Source organism: Oncorhynchus tshawytscha, linkage group LG13, assembly GCF_018296145.1.
Source record: "Oncorhynchus tshawytscha isolate Ot180627B linkage group LG13, Otsh_v2.0, whole genome shotgun sequence".
NCBI classification, from domain to species: domain Eukaryota; kingdom Metazoa; phylum Chordata; class Actinopteri; order Salmoniformes; family Salmonidae; genus Oncorhynchus; species Oncorhynchus tshawytscha.
Window position 1 is genome coordinate 51917323 of NC_056441.1, and position 20266 is coordinate 51937588.

General features: G+C 43.6%; 1 protein-coding gene across 3 annotated transcripts in view; it reads right to left on the bottom strand.

Annotated features, from left to right (window-relative positions):
• zgc:172282 (leucine-rich repeat and fibronectin type III domain-containing protein 1-like protein) overlaps positions 1–20266 on the bottom strand; it is a 109048-nt gene that overhangs the window by 34865 nt on the left and 53917 nt on the right. For all 3 annotated transcript variants that reach the window (XM_024442144.2, XM_024442143.2, XM_024442142.2), the window contains exon 3: positions 11312–12716. In XM_024442144.2, coding sequence (XP_024297912.1) covers positions 11312–12693 — 1382 coding nt within the window. In that variant the 5' untranslated portion in view covers positions 12694–12716. The remainder of the gene's footprint in view (positions 1–11311; positions 12717–20266) is intronic.

Below are 20266 nucleotides of genomic sequence, written 5' to 3' on the forward strand. Positions count from 1 at the left end.
TACTCCATCAAATATGAGTGAGAATTAAGAACTTCGTGTAAATACAGAGCAATACATAATTCAAACTCCAAAGTCACGACGCAAAAGAAAGAGCCATCATACAATGCAGTATATGGAGTCTAACAGCTGAGATGTACTCTTTAAGGAGCCTACCGTTACTCCTTATTTTCAGAGATAGACTGGCTCTGGCAGCTAAAACTCCATCTAAACGCGAATCGATTCTCAATTGCGATGCGGTTCTAGAAACATAAAGCCCTTTACTTTCATGTTACATCAAAATCATTTCACAAGTGCAAAATATGCGCATGCTCAACACTGTTTTAAACGGCTTCTCATCACAGTTGAAGCCAGCAGAATTTTTCAGTGACAACACGTTTCTGACGGCCTTCTTCCATTGCACACAAGTGTTCGGAGCCCGCTAGACAGCTAATTAGCACAGGTGGTCCCTCTGTCTTCCGCAAACAAGCGCTGTAACATGGAGACATGGCCGTGTGAGAACATTAACTAATTTAATTAACTAAGTTGTGTATTCATTTAACCTTTTTCTTTTCTTTTAAAATTATTTCTCGCTGATATGAAAGATAAGGTCCTTATACTTCCAAAACCGTACCGCAAGTGACGCATGTTAACGTTCTGACCGAGATTTAAACCCCCCCCCGCCCACAGAAAAGGCCTTCGTCCAATGACCTAGTGATAACTAGCAAACTTCCACACATCGCAGTGTTCTGTACATATGACCTTATTTTAGCGCCCCAAACATGTAATACTTCCAGTTTAACTGTTAATATGAATACCACTGTAAAGCACAATCAAGCAAAATCAATGACGAGACCTTCATGCTGCCCATGACTGAAGAAGGTAATGGAGCTCCATGGCCTTCTGAGCTACTGAGTGATAGCGAAAGGGGGAGATATGTTCTGTGAGGAATTTTTTTTCACCTGACTTGTCAAACGTATCACCTCTAATATGTTTATAAAACACCATAAAGAGCTTATATAATGTGTCATTACATACCAATTTGAAGGTTTGTGTCAAATTTGAATAGAGTTTTTAGGGTGGCGCTAATGTTATCTTCACAAGTAAACTGCGGCTGTCGCGACTTTTGAGAGTCATGATGACTCGCAGTGATGATGCAAAATATTTACTATCGATTGATATTGATGAACTAATGAGTAATTAACTTTACACTAACCATTGATCATTTCTTGTTTTTAAACTCCGAGAGAAGTGCTACCCCTGGTGGAAAGAGGCTGTACGGCACACAATGAGTTACATTATGCCGTAAGTTACATCGTGAGACGTCACGAAGTACCGTACCGTGTCAGAGGGGTACATTTTTTCACCTTTTCTCTAATACTATTGGTCCATTACCATGTCAATCAATCAATGTGCATATTCTTGCACCATCTTGTACTTGAATGACCTCTAACCTTGTGTTCTACTTCTTCTTCCTTTGGCTTTCTGGCAGAATAAACGCTGTGTTGCGTATTGCTGCCTTCCACAGGTTGGAGTGCGGATTGCACATTTTGTTCTCCCCCACAGTTGGCAGTGGCACACAGTAGTTTCTCCATCCCAACCCTCTGACCATGCCTTCTTGCCATTGGGTCTACGTCTCACCAAATGGCGGGCTCACAAACACTAGGAATAATCCATTTAATTTGATCCACCTCAACACTCAATGCTACCCCACGGATTACTTCTTTGAGCGGTGCTTTGCCCTGTAGAGCAAATCACGCCACAGCTTGAGCCCCGAGCAGCGTGACTCAAAGTGCCCGCTTTCTCTAAGCGGTAGATACTAAAAAATTAATAATAATAATCGAAACAATTCCATTTCCCGACACTTTCACAGATGTAACCATTCCCAGTTTGTCCTTTACCCAGCTTGACACAACATATGGGTCGGCTTAAAAGGAGGAATGCACTCGTTCCAAAACTCTCACTCCAACCGGTCCAAAATAATCTCTGGTAGGATTCTCAGGGCAAACATTAGAAGTCTCCACTACGACTGTCGCCGCAGGTAGGCCCAATTCTTCCTCAAAGCGCTCACCACTGCCGACCAACTCCATTTCAAGAGCCTCAAGATTCTCAGGAGAACAAGAAGACCTAAAGGTAAGATAACTTGGATTGCATACAGGAGACGAAGGTATGTAGTCAAGTGACAAACCTCTGAATTTAGTACCACCATTATGCCATCGTGTCATCACACCCCCTCCAAAAGGCCTCTAACCTTGTCACATGACATGAGTCAATTATAGGAAGGAAAATATCTGACCACTAGGGGGCAAGAAGCAACAGAAACATCTAACTGGAAACATGACAGGGGCCATGTGACCACCCTTGGTTGAAGTCAGGACCTGGTCTTTGCAGCACCTGAGTCACACTGGGTCTAGTAGTTCTGGCAGTTAATACAGTTCTACTCTTCCCCAATGTTTGGTGTGTGTGTGTGTGTGTGTGTGAGAGAGTGAGTCACAGAAGGTCTTTGTTGTGTGCCCCATACACATACACACTCTCACAGGAACACACACACACCCATCCCCTCACACCCACACACACAATTGTCCAGAGCACCTGCTTCCCTCTGTCGGGTCCTCAGGTGGCAGACAGGGCTAGTTCAGCCCACTTACACTGATGGCCATCTGGCTTAGGCTATATAAGTGGCCCATCAGTTAACACATGGCAGAGAGACTCCCTGCTAGGCTGCCCTCAACCCATGGTACACACTCCTGCCACCACTCAGAGTCTTATGATTTCCAGCCATCTCAAACTGCCCATACATTTTTAGCAGAGCCCCAAGATGGAGACCATTTCTCTCTCATTGTTTCCAAACATAAAATACGTTGAGACATAACTGTAAAACGTCAGATTCAACCCGCAATGAAAAGCAAAACCTACAGTAGGAGCCGCTCGGACACGTAGAACACAATGACAGTATACGTCTCTCTGTGGACGTGTTGCGGATCAATAGATTTGATAAATGGAGGATAAATATGGCTATCTCAAATCTGCCCGATAACTTGAAATGGCTTTGAGTTGAAGAAGGGGGGGGGGGTCAGAACACCTTAATGCATTTCAGATAAATCCCAGTTACCCACTATCACTAAGGGGCTCAGGCTTTGAGAAGAGGCACCCCAGAGCACCCGGAAACACCCCAAGAGCCTATAGGAATTGATCTACTATCAGCGGTCATTGGCTTACATTGCCTTACTATAATTGAGTTCTTCAGGAATTAAATATGCTTGGAAAACTTCCTAAAATCATTGTGAGACATGTTTTGGGAGAAGACAAGTAGACAAAGTCAGTTAACGTTTTTTCGGGGGTGTTTTACTTCACAGTGCAGGCTTGAGTGTTTCCAAAGAAATTAGTATTCCAATCAAACTGTTTCTGTGATGGATTTGCACTTAAAAGAGCAGGAGCATACTTTACTACTGCTTCTCATAACATTCCTGCTAACCAAATTAATGTCATGCTTAGTTTGATGTAAATAGCCAAATGAGTTGCAGTTCTTCCAAGCAAATTAGAATGTCTATTGGATGCTGTTGTTCATGGTGCATCAAATAGAGATTCTAATTTGTTAATAGTATTAATCTATGATACAAAGTACATTGTTTGAAAATCCCATGGAGGATAATTGGATGGGTTCTGTCTGTGTGTGTGTGTGTGGGGGTTGTGAGAGGGAGCAAGAAGAGAGAGAGAAAGCATGTGACTGTGTGTGTGTGTGTGTGTGTGTGTGCATGCGTGCGTTTGTGCATGTGTGTGAATTTGATATGTGTTCAGATGATGGACTGTTCATGAAGACATGGAACAGTGTTCCTATTACCACACAGTAATGACAAACGCATTGGCCTTTACCCATCATTTCCGGTGCATCGACTCGATCCATCCTCCTCATTCAATGACGTAGTCACCTCCGTTATGATATCCATCAATAGGTAACTCAACAGCATCTCTGTCACATTCTGCTGCCTTCACTCCTTTATAAAAAGAGTGACCTGTTGTCGGTGATTAAAATCACTAACTGGGCCAGCGCCTCCCTCCCTTGTTATCGCTACGGCTGTTGCATGTCTGTCTGTTTAATTAATCTAAACACACTCGGGGATGGAGGAAATGGGGGGGAGGGGCGTGTCGACGCCGATAATAAAAAAATGACCTGGGGCTTGGGGAGGGTGATGAAAACTCTGAGCAAGATGCCAAGGACCAGCACATCAGTATGGGTCTGGGGAGGTGACCGGGCCTTTTGCTGAGCACAGCTAGATTTGGACCAGAGGAGGAGAGAATGGAAAAAAGTACTGTGGTGACTGTGCAGTACAAAAAGGGCCTCACTCGCGCCCATGTAACTAGCTAGAGCGAAGTGACTCTTTTGAACTGTAGCGCTTGATAACATCCATTATTTTTCATGGGTTGAGTATAATTGGCAGTCATTGAAGCAGGTATTTGGTACTTGCGTGAATGCCCAGTTGATGTTAGGGGGTGTAATCCAATTAGTTAATACTAAGTGAATCATTGAATTAGAGGACAATGGCCTAATGATTAGCTAAGTGCGTAATGCCATTTGTGTGTACACACATATTAGTAGAGAATTACAAAGTAAATAAGGAAGGCATGAGCCGTAAGTGAACTAACAACTGGCAAAGACTCAGCCTCAGTAGAAGGGTTAGGGAGAAACACACTGCTTACACATTCTCCCATTGATCGACAAAACATACCATGACTAGGGTTACAAAGCTACCAGTAATTTACCAAAGTTACCCGATATCTTCAGTAATTTTGGCAATTTTTAGTTCTATAACTTTGTGTCCATAATTGTCCATGAGTTTCTAGTAGATAGACCATATGGTTCAAAAGGAAATAGCCTCATTTATTTAACCCTCCTGTTGTGTTCCGGTCGAATTGGACCGAAGTTTGCTCTCTGTAATCTGATTGTCATAAGGTTCCATGACTTTGTCCACACAGGGCATCTGAACACATAAAATACATTTAGATGATTTTCATTACATTATGGGTGATTTATTTAGCTTTTGTACACCTGTGGTGTTCCTGGTCAAAAATGACTGGTCATTAGAAATGAATGGGTGAGACTACAATTAGTGTATAAAATTGAGTTCAGGCACATGCCCATTAATCAGATGGAGACTTCCTCTCCCAGACCCCCACATGCATGTGTGTTTGAGCACACACACACACACACACACACACACACACACACACACACACACACACACACACACACACACACACACACACACACACACACACACACCTTCTTGGCGTCCATGGCAACCCCCATGGGAACCTTCCCCAATAGAATCTTTCCCCCATGGGAACCACACCTGTTGGCATTCTCACAAACAATCGCAACATTGTTTCAATAATATATAGAACTTTTCTCACAGCCCTGGTTTATAAAGCTTTTTTGAGGCCTTGCTCAAAATTCATTCTGTGGCAGCACAATGACAAAACGATATAATATATGTGAGGCTCTTGATCATATCACCGGTGAGGAGGAGAGAGGCCAGGAAACTGACAGTTTCATCTGAGTATTTGTTATAGTCAAAATATTCCATACCTTATGCTTTTTTTTAAACTCAAAAACGAGTTGTATGACCTCAGGTCAATGAGGCCTTACAGGCCATAAATAGCAAATAGAAGTTCAAAACTAGTAATGTTCACAAGAACTTAAGTTGATAAAAAGAGCTAACACAACATTAGGTGATAATATATATACTATTATGGATTTATAAATCAGCTATAATGGGGAGGTCAATTTGGACCGGAAACACAGAATGAATTAACATGAAACAAACACAACAGGAGGGTTTTAAAAAAGCATCTAATCAACAATGGCATTATTTTTAATTCCCCCTGCAAATCGCCCAACTATTGACAAACTGCCATCAGGTTGATGCCAAAACATTGGCAACAAATACATATTGACAACAGATACATATTGACAAAGTAAAATAAATAAATAAGCTTGTAATAAATAATATTTTATGCTGAAACCCTCATATTAAACCCCAACGGTATTCGCAAAGTTCATGGTTTATATTTTTTGATCATATTTTAGAGCGTTTTCATTACATTTTTTTTTATTTCATGATTTTACATATTTTACATGGGATAAGAATGCACAGATGTCCAGAGATGTAATAATCTTACGTACCCAAAAAGGCCCGCTAGATGTCTTGTGATATATTACATAAAATCTTTGAAAGATACAAAAATACTGGTAGTTTACTGGTAAACCTCAAATGTTTCCATAAATATATCCTCCCTTTGCAGCCCTAAGAATGACACAACATTCCTTCTATAAACTTAAGTTCAGGATCATACCAGAGCTGAAACAAGAATACCAGTGTGTGGTTTTAGGGTTATGGGTCATCCGGCCATATAGGACATACCCTGCAGCCTTCCAGCAAGGAGACGTCCTGTCATCCCATCAATCATTCACAATGGGGGGGGGAGTCACTAGCCTGGAGGGGAAGACTATCTATCTAGGCTAGTCTCTTCTCCATGCTATATCCCCGGGTTCACACATTAACCATCTGCCAATCACCTCTGATGGAGTGCAGCTTCCAGAACGACTACATGGAGCCTAATGACATGCTGTACCTCCTTGTCTTCATGCATGGTCTTGGCCAAGTTCACATTATCACATGAGATAAAGGTCTGGCTTCAAATTGAAAATAATCCCCTATCAACCACATCAGAATTCAAGGGAATCAGTCCATATTTCCAGCTCATTTCCTGATGATTTTAAACACTTGATCCTCAGCAGTCTAGTCGTCTAACTTGCTATAATATATTTTCAGAGAGGTGTCTACTATTTATTTTCCAGCATAATGATAGTCAAGTAAGTAAGTTGATTTGATTGATATGCATGCCGGAGTAGCATGCATGAATACATTTAGGGAACTGAGATTTTTGGGGGGCGGAGATGAGACAACCAGATGGGTTCATGTCTGGTGCTTCTGGTAGGGGATAAAGCCAATCGGCCCCTTGCTGCCCTTTCCAACAGAGGCATACGTGAGGAGAATCCACTAAGATGGATAAACCTGGAAAAGGGGGAACATCACCGGATTCTAAGAGGCCAGTCATAGAAAATGGGAGCAACGAAGAAGAAGGAACACTTAAAAGAAAAAGGCTAAGCTTAGAGATTTAGAGTCAGACGTTGCATGGTAGTTAGTAGAGCTGTGAGTGAGTGAGTGAGTGAGAGAGTCTGCACACTTGTACGCCTGTGTCTCTGAGTATAAGTGTAGTCCACATGGTAATGTGCAGCTGAGCATATCATGTGCGATATCACAAACACCAGTTGAAAGCTTCAGCACTCTGTATGCATACAAATGAGATATCACACGTGATGGCAGCCTATCAGAATCCCCACCTTTTTCCTGCTGTACATAACTTAAAATGCCATCACGGCATATAACTTTGAAGAAAGCGTTGAAGTGGGCAGGTAGATGAGGAAGAACAGGTTGGGATAACCATCTGTCCCACACACCAACCTTCTCAACTCTACGCCTGGTTCCATTTGTATTGGCAAGCCTTAAAACCAACCATTTTAGAGATGATTAATAATAGAGATTTTTGTGTTTTGACTCAATCTTCGACAGTCGATTTATACAAGGCGCGTTTGCCTTATTGCTTATGTTACAGTTGTGGGCATCTGATAACAACAAAACATTATGTTGCAATTCTGTTGAAATAGGCCATCAAAAGACAGGCAACAACATTGTCTTTCTCGATTCCCTATTTGAGATCTACATGCGAGATCCGATCTCGCATACTATGTGGACTGGATGAGTCATCCTTTTGGCCTTAAAGTTTGGTGGTTAGTTCCAACACAGAGGACCGCATAGTAACGAGCGGTTAACAAAAGAACAAGGCAGACTGGCTTGTTCCCTCAGCCGGCTTGTTCCCTCAGCCAAAACCTACATATTTAGCCTTTTGTCTATCTAGCCATCTCTGTACAGGCGATATGCTGCACCATCATGCACAGCGAGACAACTACGTTGATGGTATAACCCATTGCTCAGGAGAAGCTGTGTACAGCAATGTCATGCTCTTCTGTTTGATTCTATTTTGATTTCTCACAAGGCAATGCTGTGAACATCTCATTGCGCCCTCTATGCAGGGGGGCCTTCAAGTACAGCACCAAAAGGAAACTAGCCGTCACGTTTGAAAATAGGATGAACTTGTTGACAACCGAGTCTTGTCAAAACCATAATTTGGGGGATTCACCTACGCAATGCTCCGTTTTGCTCCACGCATCATACTTTGCCAAGCCTTTGTTCAGAAGAATCCCTAATGTTCAGTGTTTCATTTGTTCATTTCATTTGTTTCGAACTATATATAGTCCTTATAAGGACTGTCTGAGAGATATAGCGGGTACACATCAAGCGGGCAAATTGTTGCATACCAATGATCCCGCTGGGCAAAGACGTCAATTCAACATCTATTCCATGTTGGCCATTTCATTGAAATGACGTGGAAACAACGATGATTGAACCAGTGTGTGCCCAATGCGATGGCTTTGTCTCTCCCAAAAAACCCATGCCAGCTCAGAAGAGCCAACAAAGGCTCCAAATAAATAGGTGAAGGAATGTGGCATGTATACTAATAATCACTGAAGTGTAAACAGACCCAAGTCTGTTAAGCGAGTAGATCGGTGAGCTCATTGGTCATCACAAAGTATTCAAATAACCAATGGTATGAGTGAGCAAACAGTAAATGCCTTCCTTCCTCCCTCTCACATGAGTCCATTTGCACACAAGTGGATTAGCAGTCTATTCAACTGTGAATACTATATAGCTGTAGAAGATGTAGTATAAGCACTTACACATTCTGAGCCTGCTCCTCGATTTCAAACGACCGAACAAACGTCCATCCCTTAGTAATATGGTTCAGCTGATAGTCGTGATATCACAGCGACAAAATCTCTGTTCCCTCATTCTTTCTCTCCTCACTTCTTCCTTTCTCCCCCCTCCAGTGCTCTTCCGCCCATCCCTAATAGAACCTCATGCCGAGGTGATTTAGAAAGCAGGGCATGAAAGGAGTGTGCGTGTGTGTGACGGTGCCATTCTATTGTGGCGGGGCCTCTATTCACCGGGGCCCCACCCCAGAGAGGGACTGAGGCGTTAAGGGGAGTTGAGGAAGAGTGACTACTGCATAAGTCCAGCTGGGTCCCATTGTTCCCTGGTGACACCCCGCATGGATACACTAGCAATGCCATCGATGGGTACCGCCCAAGTGACTGTGCCAGCAAATATACAGTGGAACCCAATGGTCCTCACAGCCGGCCCCGGGTGCTTCTGATATAAACTATCAATCAATTCCTACATCAGAGGAATGGTTAGGGCCATGTCCCAATACTGTCAGATGGCTTCCTTTTAATAGTCTATTTTTTTTCCTGGCTGTTGATGTGATAAAGAGGGCATTGATTTACACTGTATGAAATGCATTTGTCAAGTCATTTCAGATCCACGGACATGAAGGGAAGGACTATCAAGCTGAAATGACATGTTTTTTTTTTTTTATAGAAATGGCTAAAATGATCAAGGACACATTTTGAGTAGGAGCTGGAACAGAGCAAAGTGAACATAGCAGCTAATTTGCAAAGGGCCAAATCAGCAGAAGGGTACCGGCAGACATTTCCATAGCCCTAATGCGTAGCGAGCTGGCAGGCTGGACCATTCGTTTGGTCGACCTAGTTCCTGTGGGCATTATACTGATTCGCTCGTAATAATTTTGGGGCTGCGGCGTGTTGTGTACTGGGACCTGGCAGTGGCTGTTACGCCATTCCTCTGCACAGCTTTTGAAAAATGTCTATAAATTACAGCTTCGGGGTGTTGTTGCTAGCTTGAGCTCCTCGCCCCTGAAACATGTCCCTTATGCACATTCCTCTCTTCTTCCAAATCAATATGGAAGACAGAGGCTGAATTTAAGCAAGCTTTGCTGCCCTAGAGTCGAACAAAACCTCTGATTCATCTAAAACAAAGAAATATGTTTTTTTTATGATGAGTTGTTTAAGAAATGTACTGTACTTGCTTTGTTTGTGTGGGTGTGTGTTTGTATTAGTGTATTGAATGCCTTTGAGTGTACTATGTGCTCATACCCTTCAGTGGGTGTGTAGACAAGTGAAAGATACATACTGTAATATGCTAGGTTTACATAACTGTGTGTGTGTGTGTGTGTGCTCACTGCTTGCCCATCCCAAATAAACAAATCAGTCAACTAGTCAATGAGGAACAAGAATCAGGGAGCCAGGTTTAAGTCCTTAGTACTAGATAAATTCACCTACAGTAACATCTCTCCTGTCCACTCCGTTAATTAGCTGCCGTGTTCATTCGTTTAGGCACCCCACACTATCCGCTGAGACAGAGTGCATCAGAGCACAGAAGCATCAGTCTATAAACTGTGTACCTGCTCTAAAACTATCCACAATCCAAACTGTGCCTCTCTGTGCACATTGCTCCTCTACGTGTTCAGCATTCAAAATCATCCCTCCAACTCCCCGTGGTAACAGACACCGCTTGGGGAATACGTTTCCCTTGAAACAAAGATGGAAAAGTTCTCTCTTACTCTCACTGTGGCTGTGCATTTTCCACAGTGGGACAGGCCTGCCTATCTTCGGTCACTAAGAGTTGCCACCAAGAATCTCGGCGTGGACGCCCCTAAATGAGATCCTAAATCAATTTTCTCCCTTGGTGACTGCTGTCATTGATCAGAGAAGAAAAAAAGAAAGTTGCCTGCATTACAGCCCTGGGCCAGGCCCTGTAAGAAGACGTGAGGAGACTTGAATGAAAACCAATACTTTTTGAGGACCAAAATAATTAATGAGCGGAACAAAACGATCCATCAGCATCTATCAGAGCGATACAAACTCTACAAATTGATATAAATTGATGTTGGACCTGACGTATGCAATGACAGAAGCATCAAAACAAAAAAGTATTACCTTGGAACAAGAACAAAAGAGAGAAAAAATAAATAACAAGAGAAGAGAGGAAACATTTTCTCAGAGCAAATGAAAAAGTGTCCTTGTTTATCTCTTGCAAATAACGATGAGTAATTACCACCTAATTATCATCTCATTATAATGACTTATATTTGTACAAGATGAAATGTTTCTGGTGTTCTTATGATTGCTACTGATAGACATTTTGTAATTGTACATCTGCGAGTCAAAATGGTATTTAATCATAAAACCTTGAGTAGGTCATTAATAAAAAAAAAACAGTCTCTAGGTTAGATTGAGTTAATAACTTTGAACTATTTCCCAATCACCCATGTTTACATCCCTATCCCTCCTCACCTGTAGATGAGCGTGTCATCCAGGGAACTGTTGTACTGGACCTGGTACATCCTGATCCCAGGAACGTGGTTCTGATATGGCCATTTGATCAGCACTGAGCTAGCTGTCAGCTCCGCCATCAGCACCCTTCCCTCCTGGTTCCTCCGTGTGTCGTTGCCCGTGGTTGAGGTGGACTTGGCCGATGTGAGGATGTCTGAAGGACCAGGGTCGGGCTCCCGTAGCCGGTTGGTGCTGTTGGCCAGGTGGGGGAGGAGGTTGACCACCAGCTCCACCTGGCCCGTGGACTCCCCCGCCGCGTTGGAGGCAATGCAGGTGAAGGTTCCAGAGTCCTTCAGGGAGGTGATGTTGATGTCCAGGCTGCCGTTGCTGAAGGTGACAGTCCGTGACGTGTTGGAGATCAGACGGCCCTCGGGGGAAATCCAGTGAATCTCTGGGTCTGGGTCTCCGTTGGCCTTGCACTTCAGACTGGTAGGCTGGCCCTCCATGGTGAAGGTCTTGGCAGACTTCCTGGTCATGACCGGAGGTTCACAGATGAACTCCTCCTCGGGGATGGTCCAGAAGTACTTGGCTGTGAGGTCTGGAGGAGAGGCGCAGGTCTCCAGGTCGTCTTCTCTGGTCAGCCTCCTCAGCCACAGCAGCTCACAGTTACAGTGGAGCGGGTTTCCACCAAAGCTCATCACCAATGACGACTGAGGAGATCCTTTGGCTTTCGCGTAGACAGGGATGCGCAGAAAAAGTGGATCCGGTGGGATCTTCTTAAGCTTATTGGACGTCATGTCCAGACGCGCCAGCTTGTGCAGGTTGGTGAAGATCCCTTGGGGCACGTGCTCTATAAGGTTATGGTCCATGTTAAGGGTGTTGACGTTGGTTAGACGGCCTATCGTCTCCCAGGGGATGTCCACCAGGTTGTTGTAGGACAGGTCCAGGTCTTCCAGGGTTCCTGTGAAGTCGTCAAAGGCGTGTGGAGAGATATTGTGCAGCTGGTTGTTGGCCAAGATCAGGTGCCTAAGGTTGGTGAGCCCCCGAAAGTGGTCATCTCTGATCACACTCAGCCGGTTGCTGTCCAGGTGCAGCGCTCGCAGCCGCTTGAGGTCCTCGAAGGTATAAGGCATGATCTGGCTTATGGTGTTGCGGGACAATGTCAGATGGATCAAACTAGTCATGTTGGCAAAGTCCCGCCTCCTTATGGCTGTGATATAGTTCTCAGTGAGCCGCAGCTCCACGGTGCGCCGGTCGATGACGGTGGGCACGAAGAGTAGGCCCGTCTTAGCGCAGAGGATGGCCAGTGAGGGGGATAGGTTCTGGCACATGCAGCGCTTGGGGCACAGCTGCCCCCTGGTGGAGACGGCCAGCATCAACAAGGAGAAGATCAGCCGGTCCATCCTCCCTCTGGCTTTCTGGGAAACTGCAAGGCAAAGGAGAGAGGCACTGGTCAGGATGTGAGACACCAGGTGGGGAATTCACTAGGTGAATCAAGATGTATATCTATGTGTTTAGCTATCACAGTGGTCAAACTGAGATTAAATATCTCTATCAGCCATGATCAGGATGCAAAACAGCAGTGTTCGAAGTACATTCAGGTGATTAAAGCCAGTAAATGTATGTGAATGCATTTAAATGAATGCGCAATACCTCAAATTAAATGTTTAGCAGAGGCATATGGTTGAGGTGATGTTTCAAGAGAGCCAATTTTCTTAACAGCTTGTATCTTATTTTCCTCCTCATAGGAACTTCTTTAAGATGTTAGGGAATTATACACGTATCGTGCTAATACGCCCAATGAAGAGATAAGGACAAATAGTAGGTTTGTGTAATTATAGCTTAGCAAATCATTTAACTCAACATGCAATCCCTGGACCAAGTTAGTTGGCTGCACAGTTTAATAAGGGGTTTATCACAGTGGGTCTACCTTCTGTGGATTCTCTAAAAGCCAGTCTTTTAAATAGCTACATACATCTCCAATATGAGTGAAAACAGAAATGTATCCATATAGAAGACGCCAACTGGCAATGCATATACAATTGTAGCAAAAGCACACAGTCATCCACCCACACACTTACGAACACATTTTTGTTATATGCTCTCTAAAAAAAACACACACGTGCAAACACAGAAACACACAGTGTCTCATATCTACCCTGCTTCCAGGTATGGCAGATACTGTTTTTTCTTTAAATGAAGATTGCTGGTCTTATTACAAATAGATAATTTTCTGAGGTAGCGGAACAGATATGAAGTGCTATGAACCGACTATGGCCGAGATATATAGATATCCTCTCTCTTTCTCGTATGAAGCATATCCGTGAAACGGTACTTTAATATTTTTATCGTGGTGATTCCTTGTTCATGCCGATGTACCTTAAACACACACGCTCCATCTGTAATGATGATAGCATTTCCGCTGTTACAGTTTTCAGCTTTACAACTTAATACACCAGGATCTGCATGGGATTTGTCATAGGCCATTAAATAGGCCTTTTGTTTCCTGTCTGTGCTGTGAATTTAATAAAACCAGGGAATGGTATTGGAATGGAGAAGCATGAGGTTATTGTATGGCTTCTCTCGTGCGACGAAGTGGCCATCAGCCGCGTCAACAGACACAGAGCAGCTGCCCATATGCATCTCATTTCACCAACACATTTCCCAGCTGTACCTTGGATTACGGGGCTAACGCTATGATGAATACCGAACGAAAGTAAAGCCACGGAGGCCACGCTGGAAGACTTTTTTTGTTGTTGTTGTTGTTGTTTTGTTTTCTGCAACACATTTGATCTTTTGAATAGAGGTGCAGTATGCACTGGTGCGGTTACTCTCAAGGTCAAATCACTGTGTGAGACATTTAGGCCACCACACCGTATATACCGTAATGGATGAAAAAGGGCAGCATGATGGATGCTCTGAAAAACGCTTACCTGCTGGCTCCTCATAATTAAAAAGGAATTAACTGTACTGCCAGACAACAGAAAAAAACTGTCCTTTTAAAGACATGCCAACAGCCATTAGCAACTGTAAATTGCCGTTTCGCTGGGAATACAGTACATGCAAATAAAGACTAACAAGGAGCACGCTGCTCCGTTGTTGAATTAATGGCGGTCAGGCCACTTTCAACTTGATAAGAGGAAATGCAGGTAAATTACAAAATAACACGGATGCTGTTAAATGTCTCTCTCACACTCACACTCTCCCCATCTCACTCAGGCTAAGTTGTTGTGAGACAACACCATCTGCCATCATCTAAAGGTAAACAGTCTGTCCAAAAAATGAGGGCTGATCTCTCTTATATCATGTTTACTAAAACCACAGCCCTGTCAGCTGTAGCGGGAAACATCGTTACAGTATATGGGCAGAATTCTCCAAGGTAGAGAGCTTGAAATGCCAAGCAGCCATCAGCTCTCTGGGGAATCTTGGTGTGGACACTGGATACAGTCCACATCCCAGAGCTTATTTACAGGATGAGTGTCCACTCTGCTCTGCTCAGACACAATTCTCTGACTCCTCTGCCTCCCCACAATGGAGATGGATTAGGCTGTCGGCTGTGGAGTGGAACGGCCTGCAATGCCCCAGGGGCCAAGGGAGGTCCCAGTCAATGAGATCTGATGCCCTGCCGTCTAAGGGATTGGGCTGAGGGAGAAGAGAATAGGAGCAAGACCCAGGGCGGTTCACTACGCATGGAGTAAAGACAGTCTGGGCGACACTTGATGGCTGCCATTTCCTCCACTCTAGGATAAACAGAAAATGGGATCGCTTGTCCTTCTGTTATTCAGGGAATCGGGCTTCTGCTTACTGTCAGTATGTTTTCACTTTAATGCTGAAGAGTTGTACAAGAGCACTAATGTATTCTGGTCTTGATAGTACAAGACAGGCTACAGGCATGTGTAAATACCAAGTAGTTAAAACATGAGCATCATTCGTTTTTAATCATATAAATTACCAAGCTTCTACAGTATAATGTGAAACATGAGGCAAGATGAAAGGAGCCTGGTAGAACATAGTACAGTAGTACACCAATAACCTTACAAAGAGGACCGATACAGGAATATATCAGCGTGATTCTTTCTCCTTCTCAGAAGGGCCCATCACACAAACGGACTGAGAAGATCTGGCACATGCAGATGTTTTGTCGTCTCAACTTGCCAATAACTTAATTGCCATGACAATCGTATCGCTGTGCGATATTAATCATGTCGCATGAAACATTCATTTATCATGGCAACGTGGCACCACATCCTGCCTGTCTGGCTGACACGTTTTGATGGATGTGCACTCGTGTTATCGTTTTCTGTGGCAAGTAATGAGTTAAATATCACCGCAGTGTGTTTTTTCCCTACCTGACGGTATGACGTTTTGGGGTAAATAGACGATTCCGGTTTGTGCGCTTGTTCCGAAGGCGGCTCTGGTCTGGAGCTTATCCATTAGGGCCATGGACCAAAGGCCTGTCTTACACACCCCATTACGCACCACCACTCTCTTCCTCGGATAAAGGGATGGACAGGAAAGAGAGAAAACATAGTGCTTCAGCAAGACGCTGAGCCATGCATCTCTATTATTGGTCAGGGTGACCCTCAAGGCATGCTCCAAGGTGTTTGTCTCATAGCAACCGCAGATGAACAGGCAGACCAGGGGTCTAGGAGAAGGAGATTGGGTTTCAAAAGCCAGTATATTGTACATTTGGAGACTTTGTGTTGTTTGTGCTTGGGTCTGCGAGGATTGAGATGGACTGCGGCGGTGCTCAGAAGGTGGGAGACCGCAGAGAATCAATCATTTGACACACTGCTTCAGCTACTGAGTTATATCATGAGACACACAAACACTGAGGGGCAACATACCAATCTATCCTATATAGTACATTTACAGCATGCGAGTAGATATCCCATAGACTTCCAGTAATTGTGCTAATGCTACGAAGGGCCTCACTGCTAAAATCCCAAAGTATCCCTTTAATCACTTTGCTGTGTGACATCAATTATGCAGTTTTAATGGGAAAACAGGGCAAAAAAGTTTCCCGCCATCTGTGCTCGTCAAATAAAAGGAATAACCACACCCACTTCACATTAACTGGGTGTTGTATGATGCTAGACACTGTGAAGACTTTCCCAGAGGGCATTTTGGAGCCATTTTCAGTGTGTTCCAGTGGTTAAGTTAGAGTACAACATTACTTGATTATTGCAAGGCAAACATCCTCCGGGTTCAGTAGACTTACCGTCCCATAAACCCAGTAAGCCTTCAAAAGAACAAGCTTTGACCGGAGCCTTTAGAGATCAAATGTTTTGCGGTGAAACCTTAAAATCAGCATTGTAGCTCAAAGACGACGGACCCCTCGCCACACATCCCCACGTTGGCCGGGATCACTACCGAGATCTAAGCCACACAGGGGATTCAGTGCGTCTAATGGGGCTACAGCCTCGAGCATATAGCACTGCGATTGAATGATTCTCTCACAATACCTCTAAAGCATCCTACAACCGTAACGCAGACGACAACCGCAACCTAACATAACTGATCATCATTTATGGGTGTGTATATTTCCTGCAGAGTCATCACAGCAAGCCTTAAATGAATGTGAAATCAAAAACACCAAGAAAACATTCTGTTGGCTGTGGACTTTACCGCGGTGACACTGGGAAGCCGGGTTCCCTTTGAAAGCCCCTTTTAGCTGGAAGAGGCGAGGCGGGGGCCCTACTTGGTAGTCAGCAGTGCTAACTGAGCTCCATTCATGATCACTGCATGCAGCTGTCCCTCTAGGGCTCCTCTATTTGAAGCGATAAGATGAACTGTTTAAAGATATATGCTGCTTTATTTTGTTTTGATTGTTCCGTTAATTTATCCCCTCTTGGCGAATTACGTTGCGGTTATCAACTCCATCTCAATGTGCCAGCATCAGCGTCACACATAGCTGACGAACTAGAGGAAAGTAGTAGAATTGTGAAGTAGAAAAAAATATTGTTTTTGTTTTACATTGAATCAGACATGGTTAAATTTGCACATTTCAATCATACCGATTTTTGCATAGCTGGCGTACTTTTCAGACTGCTGATTAGGTTATAATTTTAAATCTGTGTGCCGTTTCATCTGTTACACTATTACTGTTATGACGTTGGATGAAAGATAGTGAGACATATTCAATGGCTTTGAATGGTCAGATCCTTCCTCAAATCTCACAGTTCCTTTAAAGACACAAGTCTTTGAAGTCTTTATCTGACTCTCACAGCACTGCATTACTGTATGGTTCTCTCAGATAAAATACTGTAGCTTGCATAAAGTGAGGATCAAAAAAATAACAGTGAATATGGTGGTATGTGGCATATGGTGTATAGCCTATGATGCTATTCTATCCCAAAAATATGGTCATTTAGCAGACACTTCACAAAGCTGTCAAAGAGTAAGACACAGTATTAGGCCATGTGGGAATCAAACACACAACCCTGCTGTTGCCAGAACCATGCTCTAAACCATCGAGGTATTACAACTACCGTACATGGAAATCAAGCAAAGATTTCAAATTGCTCTGCGGCTGAACAACTGGGAATTTTATCCATGTGACGCTGGAATAAAAAGTAGGCATTTCCCTGTCAGTTTGCCTACTTCCTATCCCTCCATCATGTGAAAAATATCTAGTCCTTCAGCCTCAGAGCATTATAAAATCCACTTGAGTATGCTTCATCAAACCTTCCTATGCAAATCGAGCTGAAATCAGGGATTCCATGGCTCTACCGTAAGTAAATCGATGCTATTTGACTAGTATTTCTAAACCTACAAAATGCATAGAGAATGTACGACTTCTCCCCTGTCCCGCAGTAGCAAATATCCTTCGGTTTTTGCCTATGTTTTCTTTGATTATATTTGTGCTGCATGGGTGCCCAAGGGAAAACTCTGCAGTCTGTGATGGGACCAAGTACATTATGGATTGAGTCTGATTTCAAAACCACTCTCTTCTGTCACAACTCCCCGGAAAATGTTTGAATAATCTCTGTCAGCTTCAGCAGACTTGCTCCATTTCACAGCAACTCCCAGTGAATTACCCTGGGCGAAGACACACTCCCTCTCTGGATATATCTGCCTAGACCCGTCCATGTCTCCAAGACCCTCCTCCCACTGCCCCACTGAACCCATCTATACATGTCCCTCGTCTACAGTACATTCCTTCATATCTCTCATCCTCTATCACCTTTGCGCTCAACTCCCATATCCGTCCATCATAATCTCCAAAATAAGATCCCATATGAAAAAGAATCTTAAAAATCAAATAAGATTTTTATATGGCAGAAGAAGATGACTTGTAAAACATCTAATAATAATCTGGTAAGAATTTGTATGTGTTGCCTTATATCAGTGGTGTATTTGTATATGTGTTGACTTACAATGCCTTCAGAAAGACTCCTAGACTTTTTCCACATTTTGTTAGGTAACAGCCTTATTCTGATTTTTGTAAAAAAAATAATTATTTCCTCATCAATCAGAAATATCACATTTACATATGTTTTCAGACACTTTACTCAGTACGTTGCTGAAACACCTTTGGCAGCAATTACAACCGAGTGTTCTTGGGTATGACGCTACAAGCTTGGAACACCTGAATTTGGGGAGTTTCTCCCATTCTTCTGTGCAGATCCTCTCAAGCTCTGTCAGGTTGGATAGGGAGCGTTGCTGCACAGCTATTTTCAGGTCTCGTCAGAGATGTTCGATAGGGTTCAAGTCCGGGTTCTGTCTTTACCACTCAAAGATATTCAGAGACTTGTCCCAAAGCCACTCATGCGAAGGTCTTGGCTGTGTTCTTAGGGTCATTGTCATGTTGAAAGGTGAACCTTCACCCCCAGTCTGAGGTCCTGAGCGCTCTGGAGCAGGTTTTCATCATGGATCTCTCTGTCGTTGCTACGTTCATCTTTCCCTCAATCTTCACTAATCTCCCAGTCCCTACCGCTGAAAAACATCCCCACAGAATGATGCTAGCACCAACATGTTTCACCGTAGGAATGGTGCCAGGTTTCCTCCAGGCGTGACACTTGGCATTCAGGCCAAAGAGTTCAATCTTGGATCAATCAGACCAGAGAATCTTGTTTCTCATGGTGTGAGAGTCTTTAGGTGCCTTTCAGTGTTCATTTGGGTGTTTTCTTAAATTCGCTCTGGCTATCTATAGTACTCCGATTTCAGAGCACTCTCGTCTGAGTGTACCAGAACGCAGAATAATTAATTTACAAGCGCTCGACACCCGTTGAATATGGCCGGTGTCAGTAACCGTCAGCAAAATAGCGCAATTAAATTGTTTCCAGCAGCACAGTTACAGTCACCAACCCTTTGGAAAACACAAAAACATTCTAACCAGCTCTGCTAGGGCGAGTACAATGGTCAGAGGGGTCTCATTTGTGTCTGGAAGTAGCTAGCAAGCTAGCCAACATTAACTTGGGTGCTTGACTGGCGTTGAAAGGCCAGAACACTCAAATCAACCCTACTCCTCAGCCCAAACGTCCGGTGTATGCTCCGAGAGCAAAACAAGCTGAATTTACAAGCTGACAACGCTCTGAATTTATGAGCGCAGGCACTCCAGATTCAATTTAACTAGGCAAGTCAGTTAAGAACAAATTATTATTTACAAGGACAGCCTACTTATTCCTCCCCATCAGGGAATTGAACCCCAGTCTCCTGTGTGCCCTGCCCGCATACACTGTGTGTATGTCACATGTATGTGAGACCTTAGAAGGTAGCACGTTGGTAGTAGCCAGTGACAAATATAAAACCTAAGTAGGGATGGGCTTGGTTAAAACCCTGGTTGGGAGACCAAAGGCATAGCTGTAAATAAATCAACTTCCAGTAGGAGGTGCTGCTTAACCTTAACCATGGAAACTCCAAACATGAAAATGTACATACAGTGGTTGCTCCTTTAAAACATGCCCGAGACATTACGTTTTTTTGTATATAATACAATGCAACATTTTTGTTATGTCTACATTTTAACCACCC